This window comes from Chiloscyllium plagiosum, unplaced genomic scaffold (genome assembly GCF_037043375.1).
Source record: "Chiloscyllium plagiosum isolate Xiang-an unplaced genomic scaffold, Cpla_swu_hap1 HiC_scaffold_37, whole genome shotgun sequence".
NCBI lineage: Eukaryota > Metazoa > Chordata > Chondrichthyes > Orectolobiformes > Hemiscylliidae > Chiloscyllium > Chiloscyllium plagiosum.
Genome location: NW_028270175.1, coordinates 307,666 through 321,771, shown reverse-complemented (window position 1 = coordinate 321,771; position 14,106 = coordinate 307,666). Strand labels below are relative to the sequence as shown.

The 14,106-nt window shown below is 42.4% G+C and overlaps 1 protein-coding gene across 3 annotated transcripts in view; it reads right to left on the bottom strand.

Moving 5' to 3' along the window:
* vwa5b1 (von Willebrand factor A domain containing 5B1) overlaps positions 1–14,106 on the bottom strand; it is a 217,026-nt gene that overhangs the window by 121,428 nt on the left and 81,492 nt on the right. For all 3 annotated transcript variants that reach the window (XM_087980186.1, XM_087980187.1, XM_087980185.1), the window contains exon 9: positions 7,886–7,996. In XM_087980186.1, the coding sequence (XP_087836312.1) occupies positions 7,886–7,996 (111 nt within the window). The remainder of the gene's footprint in view (positions 1–7,885; positions 7,997–14,106) is intronic.

Sequence of the window (14,106 nt, the reverse complement as noted above, 5' to 3'; positions counted from 1 at the left end):
TAGGTTAGGAAAAGGGATGGAGATTTAAGGCAGAAATTCAAGGAGCTAGGATGGAAGCTGAGTTGTTATCTCTGGTTTGTTATCCGTGCTACATGCTCGTGAGGTGAGGAATAGGGATAGTGAGGAGTTGAACACATAGCTACAGGGATGGTGCAGGAGGGAAGGTTTCAGATGCCTGGATAATTGGGGCTGATTCTGGGGTAGGTGGAACCTCTACAAACAGGATTGTCTACTCCTGAACCGGAGGGGTACCAATATCCTGGGGGGAGTTTGCTACTCCTCCTCGAAAGGGTTTAAACTAATTCAGCAAGGGGATGGGAACCTAAATTGTAGCTCCAGTGTACAGGAGGTTGAAAGTAGTGAGATCATAACTAAGGTTTCAAGGTCACAGGAGTATACCTGCAGGCAGAAAGGTGTTTGAAGTAGACAGACTTCAAACGCCAGAAGCATCCGGAATAAGGTGGGTGAACTTGCAGCATGGGTTGGTACCTAGGACTTTAATGTTCCTGCCATTACAGAGACATGGACAGGAATGGTTGTTGCAGGTTCTGGGGTTTAGATGTTTCAGTAAGAACAGGGAAGGTGGTAAAAGAGGAGGAGTGGCATTGTTAGTCAAGGACAATATTACAGTGGCAGAAAGGATGTTTGAGGACTCATCTACGGAGATAGTATGGGCTGAGGATAGAAACAGGAAAGGAAAGATCACAGTATTGGGGGGTTTTGAGATGTCTCTGAAAGGTTCCAGAGATGTAGAGGAAAGGATTGCAAAGATGATCCTGGAGAGGAGCAAAAGTAATAGGGTAGTTGTAATGGGGGACTTTAACTTTCCAAATATTGACTGCTATAGTTCAAGTACTTTAAATGGGTCAGTTTTTATCCAATGTGCGTAGGAGTGTATTCTGACACAGTATGTAGACAGGCGAAAGTGAGGACTGCAGATGCTGGAGATCAGAACCTAGATCAGAGTGGTGCTGGAAAAGCACAGCAGATCAGGCAGCATCTGAGGAGAAGGAAAAATCGATGTTTTGGGCAAAAGCACTTCATCAGGATTTTCCTGCTCCTTGGATGCTGCCTAACCTGCAGTGCTTTTCCAGCACCACTCTAATCTAGTATGTAGATAGGCCAACAAGAGGTGAGATCACATTGGATGGTACTGGGTAATGAATCGGGTCAGGAGTTAGGTTTGGAGGTAGGTGCACACTTTGGTGCTAGTGGCCACAATTTGGTTATGTTTACTTTAGTGATGGAAAGGGATAGGTATAAATTGCAAGGCAAGAGTTATAGGTGGACAAAAGGCAATAATGATGTGATTAGGCAAGACTTAGAATGCATAGGATGGGGAAGGAAACTGCAGGAGATTGACACAACTGAAATGTGGAGCTTGTTCAAGGAAGAGCTATTGCAGATCCTTGATAAGTATGTACCTGTCAGGCAGGGAGGAGGTGGTCGAGTGAGGGGATTGCGGTTTACTAAAGAAGTTTAATCTCTTGTCAAGAGGAAGAAGGAAGCTTCTGTAAAGATGGGACGTGAAGGCTTAGTTAGGGTGTTTGAAAGTTATAAGTTCACCAGGAAGAACCTAAAGAGTGAGCTAAGAAGAGCCAAGAGGGGATATGTGAGGTCTTTGGCAATTGGGATCAAGGAAAACCCTAAAGCCTTCTATAGGTATAACAGGAATAAAAGAAATAACAATAGAAAGATTAGGGTCAATCAAGGATAGTAGTGAGAGGTTGTGCGTGGAGTCTGAAGAGATAGGAGAGGCAATAAATGAATATTTTTCATCAGTATTCCAACAGAAAAAAGACAAATGTTGTTGAGGAGAATACGAAGGTACAGGCTATTTAGACTAGATGGGAGTGAGACTAACAAGGAGGTGTTAGCAATTCTGGAAAGTTTGAAAATAGATAAATTCCCTGAGCCAGATGGGAGTTATCCTAGAATTCTCTGGGAAACTAGGGAGGAGATTGCAGAGCCTTTGGCTTTGATCTTTATGTCGTTAATGTTTACAGGAATAGCGTCAATAGACTGGAGATAGCAAATGTTGTCCCCTTGATCAAGGAGAGTAGAGACAACCATGGTAATTATAGACCAGTGAGCCTTACTTTGGTTGTGGGTAAAGTATTGGAAAGGATTATAAGAGGTAAGATTAATAATAATCTAGAAAGGAATAATTTGATTAAGGATAATCAACACAGTTTTATGAAGGGTGGGTCATGCCTCACCATCTTTAAGATGGTGACCAAACAGGTGGATGAGGGTAAAGTGGTTGATGTGGTTTATATGGATTTCAGTAAAGTGTTTCACAAGGTTCCCCACGGTAGGCTATTGCAGAAATATGGAGGCATGGGATTGAGGGTGATTTAGCGGTTTGGATCAGACATTGCCTAGCTGAAAGAAGACAGAGGGTGATGGTTGATGGGAAATGTTCAACCCGGAGTTCAGTTACTATGGTTTACTGCAAAGATCTGTTTTGTGGCCACTGCTGTTTGTCATTTTTATAAATGACCTGGATGAGGGTGTAGAAGGATGGGTTAGTAAATGTGTGGATGACACGAAGGTCGGTGGAGTTGTGGATAGTGCTGAAGGATGTTGCAGATTACAGAGGGACAGATGAGCTGCAGAACTGGGTTGAAAGGTGGCAAATGGAGTTTTATGCAGAAAAGTGTGAGGTAATTCATTTTGGAAGGAGTAACAGGAATGCAGAGTACTGGGCAAATGGTAAAATTCTTGATAGTATGATGAGCAGAGAGATCTCTGTGTCCATGTATATAGATCCCTGAAAGTTGCCACCCAGGTTGATAGAGTTGTTAAGAAGGCATGTGGTGTGCTAGCTTTTATTGGCGGGGTTATTCGGAGCCATAAGGTCATGCTACAGCTGTACAGAACTCTGGTGCGGCCACATTTAGAGTATTTTATATAGTTCAAGTCACCACATTATAGGAAGAATGTGGAAGCTTTGGAAAGGGTGCAGAGGAGATTTACTAGCATGTTGCCTGGTATGGAGGGAAGGTCTTATGAGGAAAGGCTGAGGGAGTTGAGGCTGTTTTCATTAGAGAGAGGGTTAAGAGGTGACTTAGAGACATACAAGAAGATCAGAGGATTAGATAGGGTGGACAGTAAGAGCCTTTTTCCTCAGATGGTGATGGCTTGCATGAGGGGACATAGCTTTAAATTGAGGATTGATAGATAGAGGACAGATGTCAGAGATAGTTTCTTTACTCAGAGAGTAGTAGGAGTGGGGAATACCCTACCTGCAACAGTAGTAGACTCACCAATTTTAAGGGCATTTAAACGTTCATTGGATAAACATGTAGATGAAAATGGAAAAGCGTAGGTTAGATGAGCTTTAGATTGATTTCACAGGTGGGCACAACATTGAGGACCAAAGGGCCTGTACTGCGCTGTAATGTTCTATGTTCTATACCAATTATACTGACTGTACTGGTTATATTGACTGCACTGGTTGCACTGATTTTGTGCAGCATGATACAGTCCCAGAGTGAAGGCTTGCGTGACTAATAATTCGTTCACCCCTCTTTTCCCCTGCCTCGTCTCCATCCCACTATACAAGAACTATTGGAACCATTCATAAGCAACATCAGAATGAAAGATCCATCCCTCTAACTCCAGCAAATAATTACCCAGAACTCAATGTAGTGCCACCTCCATCTCCACACGAAAGATTCTTGCTCAGCTGGCATGGTTTAATTGGCTTTGTTTTTAAGTGGATGATTGCCCTTTCACCCGTTCACACAATGATATTTCTTCCAGTTAATTACTCTTTCCAAAGCTGTAGAACAAGTTGGGTTCTGGATTAGAGTGGTGCTGGAAAAGCACAGCAGTTCAGGCAGCATCCGAGGAGCAGGAAAATCGAAGTTTCGGGCAAAAACCCTTCATCAGGAATACAGCTGTATTCCTGATGAAGGGCTTTTGCCCGAAACGTCAGTTTCCTGCTCATCAGATGCTGCCTGAACTGCTGTGCTTTTCCAGCACCACTCTAATCCAGAATCTGGTTTCCAGCATCTGCAGTCATTGTTTTTACCTGTAAGACAAGTTGCTCATGCAGCTCATTGATTACTGATCATATATTCTGACTAAACTTTATATGTTCCACTGGCTTCAGTGATTCCTGAAAGATCACCACCAAGGCTTCGATAATCTCCTCAGCTATCTCCTTCAGTTCACCTGGTCTGGGTGATTTATCCTCCTTCAGACATTCCAGCTTCCCCAGCACATTCTTCTTAGTGATGGCATTGCATTCACCTCTGGCCCCTTGACAATCAAGGCACAATTGATCATTTAGAGTCATTGAGTCATAGAGATGTACAGCACGGAAACAGACCCTTTGGTCCAACTCGTCCATGCCAACCAGATATCCCAACCCAGTCTAATGCCACTTTCCAGCACCCGGCCCTTATCTCTCCAAACCCTTCCTATTCATATACCCATCCAAATGATTTTTAAATGCTGTAATTGTATCAGCTTCCGCCATTTTCTCTGACAGCCCATTCCAAACATGCACCACCCTCTGCATGGAAAAGTTGCCCCTTAGGTCCCTTTTATATCTTTTCCCTCTCACCCTAAACCTATGCCCTCTAGTTCTGGACTCTCCCACCCCAGGGAAAAGATCTTGTCTATTTGCCCTATCCACGACCCTCATGATTTTATAAACCTCTATAAGGTCATCCCTCAGCCTCTGACATTCCAGGGAAATAAGCCTCAGCCTATTCAACCTCTCCTTATAGCTTAAGTCTTCCAAAACTGGCAACATCCTTGTAAATCTTTTCTGAACCCTTTCAAGTTTCACAAAATCCTTCCAATAGGAAGGTAACCAGAATTGCACACAATATTCCAACAGTGGCCTAACCAATATCCTGTACAGCCGCAACATGACTTCCCAACTCCTGTACTCAATACTCTGACCAATAAAGGAAAGCATACCAAACGCCTTCTTCACTATCCTATCTACCTGCAACTCCACTTTCAAGGAGCTATGAACCTGTACTCCAAGGTCCCTTTGTTCAGCAACACTCCCTAGGACCTTACCATTAAGGTATACAAGTCCTACTAAGATTTGTTTTCCCAAAATGCAGCACCTCACATTTATCTGAATTAAACTCCATCTGCCACTTCACAGTCCATTGGCTCATCCTGTTGTAATCTGAGGTAACCCTCTTCGCTGTCCACTCCTCCAATTTTGGTGTCATCTGCAAACTTACTAACTGTACCTCTTAAGCTCACATCCAAATCATTTAAATAAAAGAAGAAAAGTAGAGGACCCAGTACTGATCTTTGTGGCACTCCACTTATCACAGGCCTCCAGTCTGAAAGTCAACCCTCCACTACCACCCTCTGTCTTCTACCTTTGAGCCAGTTCTGTATCCAAATGGCTAGTTCTCCCTGTATTCAGTGAGATCTAACCTTACTAATTAGTTTCCCATGGGGAACCTTGTCGAACGCCTTACTGAAGTTCATATAGATTATGTCTACCACTCTGCTCTCATCAATCCTCTTTGTTATTTCTTCAAAAAACTCAATCAAGTTTATGAGACATGACTTCCTGTGCACAAAGCCATGGTGACTATCCCTAATCAGTTCCAAATACATGTACATCCTGTCCCTCAGGATTCCCCCCAGCAACTTGTCCACCACCAACGTCAGGCTCACTGGTCTATAGTTCCCTGGCTTGTCCTTGCCACCCTTCTTGAACAGTGGCACTACGTTAGCCAACCTCCAGTCTTCCAGCACCTCACCTGTGACTATCAATGATACAAATATTTCAGCAAGAGGTCCAGCAATCACTTCCCTTTCTTCCCACAGAGTTCTAGGGTATTTAGGACTGAAATTAGGAGAAATTTCTTGACTCAACAGGATTATCCGAAGAAGGGCTAATGCCCGAAACGTCGATTCTCCTGTTCCCTAGATGCTGCCTGACCTGCTGCGCTTCTCCAGCAACACATTTCCATCTCTTATCAGTGTTTGGAATTCACCACACCAGAGGATTGTGGATGCTTCATCACTGAGCAATTTCAAAATCGAGATTGATAGATTTGTGGATTTCAGGAGCAGGCAGAACAGCGACATTGAGGTCAAAATTCAGCTACAAATGAATCAAATAACAAAACAGGCCTGAAGGACAAAATGATCTCCTTTTGCTACTATTTCTTATGATCTCATGTTCTTTTGATACAATTACAAATTCATAAATCTTAATATTACAAACCAAGTAATTAATCTGCCATTTTACCTTTCCTTTCAGGAGAAATGCAGACAAGCAGCCGGCCACCTGGATTTTCAGTGTCAAGTCTTGACTCAGTCTATTGGCCTCGAGAGAAATGCCAGGGAAGACAAGAGACTGCTGGTGAACCTTCCCTGATATCAAGACCCTGGCAGGGTAGAGGTGCCACCCAGTACCAATTGCTGACCAATCAGAGGCTGCCAGCTCTTTGACTCTTTCATGCATAAAGGAAGGCATGGCTGCCATTGGGAGAGTATCCTAGAGTCCAAAGGTCACAGACGACCAAGGACAAAGATACACTGTGTGGGATGGAGGGTTTCTCAGATCATGATTCACTGAACAAGAGGGCAAAGGGTTGGAAGCAAGGGCAGAGAATGGCCCCAAAAGAGTAGTCTGTTGGCCAGTCCTTTGCCTTTTATTGAGGAACACCACCCCCTGAAAATGGACAAACTTCTTGGAGGACAGCAGCTATTTGTGAATGCCACATGGTGACATGCCTGCCTGCAACTGGCTAATCCCAATATGACAGGCTGAGGGTTTTTGGTGCTCAATTCATCATCTTTTCTAACTGTGTGTATAACCACCTTCATAAGCAGAAGATTCCACCCAGGATGATCATTTTGGGAGGGGATGGGGGGTGGAGGGGGGATGTTGGCTGTGCGAGGGCTGCCCTGGGGAAAAGTTCAGAGACAGAGACAGTCACAGGAACTGCCTGGTACAGGCCTATGGTTTGTAAAGGCTGTTTTGTGACTGGAACTTCGTCCAAGTTAGAATTAAAACATAACAACCCTCTAGCCCTTACCCAGTACGTTCTCACACCTCATGATTCATCCATGCTACCTCATGTCTCCAAACAATCTCAGGACTCCTCACAAAAGATTCTTTACCGCGTGTAAATAAACATGGTGAAATTGACAGCAATGGTCAGAGAGCCAGAACTGTCAATCAAGAAGGGATTTAGGTGTTTCAAGGGAGTAATGGATGTCTGGGCTCCTAGCCAAGCTTCATTACGAATTCCTGACAGTGCAATAGTTGTCTCCAAATGACTCAAGTTTTAAAAGCTTAAGGAGGAAGAGATCAGGGTTCCAGCATTCGCAAATTATAAGGAGGAATGAATTAGAGTGGACTCAGTGCAGTAAAATGTGATTTCAATGGATATTTATAATTAAGGAGACAAACTTGCATAGTTACAGCATAATGGGAGCAAAAGGAAAAAAAATCAAAAGGACTCTGGCAATGGATAAAATAAAAGGAAATTGTTTTTTTCAGTTTCAGGGTCCTCTTGTGGTACAGCAATGGAGCCCCTTCCCCTCGACCGGAAGGCCTAAATTCAAGTCTCACCTGTTCCAGAGGTGTGTAATAACACTCTGAACAGGTTGATCAGAGAAATAGGTTAATTTAAACAAAAGGAAATGTTTGCACCACAGAAAAAGTCATGTTGGAGTGAAAGATAGATTTATTAAATGACAAGAGTTTTCCAAATCTCTATCATTGCAATCATTTTCAGGCAAATATTCTAGCTACTAAAAATGTTAAGGAACATTCAATATTAATTTAAACCAGTGCTAAACAGCTGGCAGGTAAATTCCATTTTATGCATTACATATTTAGGGAAATAATGACAAAGAGCAATAAAAAATAATGACTTACTTCATTGTAAGACCTGCTAGCTGGGAACAAGGTCCGAAAAGTGGAACCAAATCCAATTATATTAAAGAGACATGAGGACATGAGACTCTTCAAGACTACCAGCATCGCATCCTTTACAACATCAAAAAAGGCAAAGAGTTAGTGCCTTGAAGTGGACATAAAATATTACCCATGGATACTTCAACCAGAATAACCTGAGGCAACTATCGATTAGTGCATGTGAAGTAAGTTTCCTGACAATAGAAGTCAGTTAAAGCACCTACTGATTGCTGAAACATTCATTCTATACTGCTGTCACTGGGATTAATTTGCATAAAATCGTCACCTGGAGAGAAGCTCACAGAAACAAAAAGAAATAGAATAAATGACAGTTCTGCCATTGGGTACTTTGGTTTGAGCTTTCTTCACATAACCACTCAATAAACATCTAGAAGCTAACTGCACAGTTAGGTAAACTCCCTACACACATCTTAGTGATGTAGATTTGTATGTTTTTATATTTTTTGATTCACCCATGGGACATGGGATGTAGTGTCACTGGATAGACCAGCATTTATTGCCTATCCCTAGTTGCCCTTGAGAGGATGGTGGTGAGCTGCCTTCTTAAACTAATGCAGTCCATGTGCTGTAGGTTGATCCACAATGCCCTGAGGGAGGGAATTCCAGGATTCTGACCCAGCGACAGTGAAAGAATGGTGATATATTTCCAAATCAGAATGAGCCGCTTGGAGGGAAACCTGCAGGTGGTGATGTTCAAATGTATCTGCTGCCCTTGTCCTTCTAGGTAGAAGTGGTCATGGGTCTGGAAGGTGCTGTCTGAGAATCTTTGGTGAATTTCTGCAGTGCATCTTGTAACTAGCATACACTACTGCTTCAAAGCGTTGTTATTGGATGGTGTGGATGTTTGTGCTTGTGGTGCTAATCAAGTGGGCTGATTTGTCCTAGATAGTGTCAGTTTCTTGAGTATTGTTGGAGTTGTAGCCATCCAAACAAGTGAGGAGTATTCCATCACACTCCTGATCGGTGTCTTGTAGAAGGTGGACAGGCTTTAGGAGTCAAGAGGTGAGTTATTCATCACAGTACTCCCACCCCGTGACTTGCTCTTGTAGCCACAGTGTTTATGTGGCAAATCCAGCTGAGTGCCTGGTCAATGGTAACCCCCAGGATTTTGATGGGGGATTTAGTGATGATCACATCCTTGAATGTCAAGGTGCAGTGGATATATTATCTTCTATTAGAGATGGTCATTGCCCGGCAGTTGTGTGGCATGAATGTGATTTGCCTCCTGTCAGCCCAAGCTGGATATTGCCCAGCATTTGAACACAGACTGTTTCAGTATCTAAGGAGTTGTATTGTACATTGTATGGTTCAATCAGATCACCTCTTGTTCTCCTAAACACTAATAATTAAAGGCCTAACAAACAAACGTTGCTGGAAAACCTCAGCAGGTCTGGCAGCATCTGGGGAGAGAATTTGGAGTTAACATTTCAGATCCAGTGAAGGGGTAAGGAGCAAACGATAGGTAGGGATAGAGACCAAAGAGACGGAACAGCAGTTGGACAGACAAAGGAGTAGATACCAATCTGGCTAGGAGGTTGAATAGCTGTTAATGGAGACCGTCAGTGGCTAATAATAAGATGAAAGGCCTAACCTGTTTGGTTGTTCCTGATAAGTCAACCCACTCATTCCAGGAATCAGCCTAGTAAGTGTTTTGAACAGCCTCCAATGTTAATACATTTTTTTATATACAAGGACCAAAACTATACATAGCACTCAAGGCATGGCCTCACCACCACTACGTTCGGTTATAACAATACTTTCTTGTTTTTAAACTCCAATTTCTTTGCAACGAAGGCCAAAATTCAATTTGCCTTTTTAATTACTTCTTGTACCTGCATGCAAACTTTGTGTGTTGTATTCATAAGAACATCCAGATCCCTGTACACTGCACTTTTTTTGGAATCTCTCTCTGTTTAAATAATAGTCTGTCTTTTGATTCAAAGTGCATGAACTCACATTTTCTTACATTAATCTTCAACTGCCAAAATTTTGCCCACTCACTCATCTATTCATATCTCTTTGCATATTCAATATTAATCTCATCATAACATGCCTCCCACCTATATAGGTATCATGGGGCAGCATGGTGGTGCAGTGGTTAGCACTGCTGCCTCACAGCGCCAACGGCCACGATTTGATTCGATGAGTGTCGGATGAGTGTGTGGAATTTGCACATTCTCCCTGTATCTGTATGGGTTTCCTCCGGGTGCTCCAGTTTCCTACCACAGCCCAAAGATGTGCAGGTTAGCTGGATGGGCAGTGCTAAATTGCCCATAGTGTTTAGGGATGTGCAGATTAGGTGGGTTAGAAATGGGAAATGCAAAGTTACAGGGATGGGGTTGGGGGGGGGGGGGGGGGGTCTGGATGGAATACTCTTTGGAGGACTGTTGTGATTCGATGGGCTGAATGGTCTCCTTCCACATCGTAGGGATTCTATGATTAGCAAATTTAGATATATTACGTCCTGGTCCCCTCCTCCAAGCCATTAATCTATATAATAAATAAATAAGTTTCTAAGACTATACATTGTGGCATTCCATTAGTTATGACTTTTCAACATGAAAGAGAAAGGGGGACCAGGGCAAAGAATCAAAATGGCAGTTTACAGGGTGATAATATTTAGGTGAAAGTGAGGACTGCAGATGCTGGAGATCAGAATCAAAAAGTGTGGTGCTGGAGAAGCACAGCAGAATAATTATCACAGGGTGATAATGTTTGCTAATAAGGCTTGTTAATGTCTTGATTAAGATTAAGAAAATATTTGATAGCTATTAATAATTTGAAAACATAAAAAGGAAGCAATTTTCAATCACGTAGGCATTGCCCCAAAAGAGAGGAGCACAGCTTGTCACTGGCCACTCGGGTGATTTTTCTTCCTGGTGATGGAATATGAATAAAGCTTTCTGCATTCAATGTGTCCTACACCTACACACACATGACATGGATGCTGGGGAGAAATAAGCACTACCACAGTTTGGCAGTAGTGTGGGAGTTTACAAAAAAATGAAGCAATTGTGATTCTGAATGTGGGATGTAAGGGGTAAGACGTAGCAAGTCAATAAACAATTTCTGCCATGAAAAGAAACATGTCTTAGTTTCAATCTCACTAATTGCCTTGGAATCATGAGCTCAGGGTTATTCTCATAGATTTAGTGGAAATACTCTACAAAGTGATCATCTAATCTGTGTTTGGTCTCCCCAGTATAGAAGAGTTTGCATGGTAAACAATAAATGCAAGACTCTAAATTTAAAGAAAAAACACAAGTCAATCACTCTTTGACCTGCAAAGAGGTTTTGGAGCTCTGGATGGTGTGAAAGCAGAAGGTAAAAGTGTAAATGAAACAGATATTGCACTGGCACAGGAAGGACCCGTGGGAAGAGAAGTGAATTCATTTGTTTCAATTGTTTCAAAGGATCAAGATATGACTAGCTAGCCCAGTGTGTGTTGCCCAGTCAGAGATCCTGGTGGAAAAATGGTGTTGATCTGCAACTTTTCTCTGCAATCATCAGTTACATGTGACCTATAATTCAGTGACAATCTTGTGTTGCTGGTGAGTGTCACATCAGCAACAGCCATTGCTTTTCTGGTTGCATTGTTGTTCAATAAAGCTACCACACTCTGGTTTGCAAGTAGAAAGGACATCCACTCCAGCAGTCTTTAATCCCAGGGGGAGGCCTATCACTGCAGCCTGAGTGGGACATAATGCATGCGGAATGAAGCACATAGTACTCTTGGCTTTACTAATAGGAGCAGAGTGTAAGGACGTGATGTTGAACTTGTACAAAGCACTTGTTAGCATACTGCAGGGATCAGTGCATGAACCCTATCTCTTCTCAATAGATATTAATGGTTTAGATGAGGGAACTAAATGTAATATCTCTAACTTTGCAGATGACACAAAGCTGGGTGGGAGGGCGAACTGTGAGGAGGATGTAGACAAAGGGTCAGTTAGACTTGAAACATCAGCTCTTTTCTCTTCTTAAAGATGCTGCCAGACCTGCTGAGATTTTCCAGCATTTTCTCTTTTGGTAGGGGGATGTAGAGATGCTTCAGTTTGATTTGGACAGGATGAGTGAGTGGGTAAATGCACGGGTGAATTTGTATATGTGAATAAATATGAGGATATCCCCTTTGGAGTAAAAACAGACAAATTATTGTCTGAATGGGAATAGGTTGGGAAAGGGGAAAGGTGCAACAAGAACTGAGTATCCTTGTGCACCAGTCACTGAAGGTAAATAGGTGCAGCAGGCAATGAAGAAAGCAGATAGTATGTGACAGTATTTGAGTACAGCAACAAGGAATTAGACAGGGCCTTGGTGAGACCCTGCCTGGAGTGGAATATTGGATGCAGTTTTAGTCTGCTTATGTGAAGAAGATGCTCTGGTTATGGTGGGAGTGCATCAAACATTTACCAGACTGATTTCTTAGACTGTAGAACTGATGTATGAAGGGAGATTGGATAATCAGGAGTAGAGTCACTGGAGTTTAGAAAAATGAGGGAGGATCTCATGGAAACCTGTGAGATTCGAACAAGACTAAGCACGGTAAATGCAAGAAGGATGTTCCTGATGACTGGGGAGTCCAGGACCAGGGGTCACAGTCTTAGGATTTGGGGAAGGCCATTTCAGACCGAGATGATGAGAAATTTTACCCAGAGTGTGGTGACCCTATGGAATTCTCTGTCACAAAAAGTGGTTGAGGCCAAAATATTAAACATTTTCAAGAAATGGTTAGATATAGTTCTTAGAGATAAAGGAATCAAAGGGTATTCGGAAATAATGAAAACAGGGGACTGAGTTGAATGATCAGATATATTGAATGGTGGAGCAGGTCAAAGGGCCTACTCCTGCTCCTATTTTCTATGTTTCTATTTTAGACCTCAGTTTGAGCATTGCGTAAAGTTCTGGGCTCCACATTATAGGAAAGATGTGAATTCATTGGAGGGAGTGCAGAAGTGAATTACCAGAATTGATCCAGGAATGAGAAATTTGAGTTATATGGATAGGTTGGACAGGTTCTCCCTGCAGAGAAGAAGTCTGAGAGGAGATCCGATCGAAATTTTCAAAACCATGGAGGACTGGACAGAGTAGATAGGATGAATTTGTTTAACTTGTAAAAGAAAATAGAATGAGACAGCTCAGATTCAAGGTAATGTGCAAGTGAAGCAAAGTTGGTATGAGAAGCTTTTTCTCGCAGTGAGCAGTTAGAGTCTGGAATGCACTGCCTGGAAATGTGACTGAGGCACTCCAGAGGACATTGGAGGTTTCTGCAAATACTAGTGATGAGCATGGATTTGGGGAAAATGCAGGAAATTGGCTGATTTTTATGGTGGTACACAGACTTGATGGGCTGAAGGCCCTTTCTGTACTGTATGATTCTAAGACTGGCACTAGACAAAGATCCAGACCAATAATCGAGCTGTGTAGACACTTTGGGCCAAATAGCCTCCTCCCGCACCGTAATTATTCTGTGATTCTGTGATGCATTTGGCCCTCCAGAAAGAGGCAATGCAAGGCCATTCTTGAATGTCAAGATAGTGGCCAAGACTCCATAAACCCCCATAAGATTCCAGCCAATGTTACAGATCTGTGACCTTTCACCAGAAGTTACACTCTGTTTTTATTCTTGTAGATGTTAAGGTGCAGGATGCACCAATTTCTGGAATAAATAACTAATCAAAATTACCTAAAAGACAGTTTAATAAATGAATATGTGCAGAAGTTCAGACATTGGATTGATTTATTTAATTAGCCTGTTCTCTTGATCTGAGACCTTCAGCTGAATTTTGGCTCATGTATCTTTGGGCTTCAACATATTGCTAAAGCAGCTACTGTCTATTGATAGTACAATCTGCAGCACTCAGAGTCTAAAATCAAAAGTGAATTATTGAAACAATCACACCATTAGGAATGTAGGCTTTCTCCAATTCATATAGGGATTTAATTGATCTCTACTTGGCAATCACAAATATATGGCACATTTGAATTGGGGACCTCAATGTCTGGGTGAATATCAGACATAGATGTTTGTTCTTCACTGGATGGTGCAATATGTTGGAAGATTCTTGGAAATAGCTCGACATAGACATAGAATCCCTACATGGAAACAGGTCCTTCGGCCCAACAAATCCATACCAACCCTTCGAAGAGTAACCCACCCA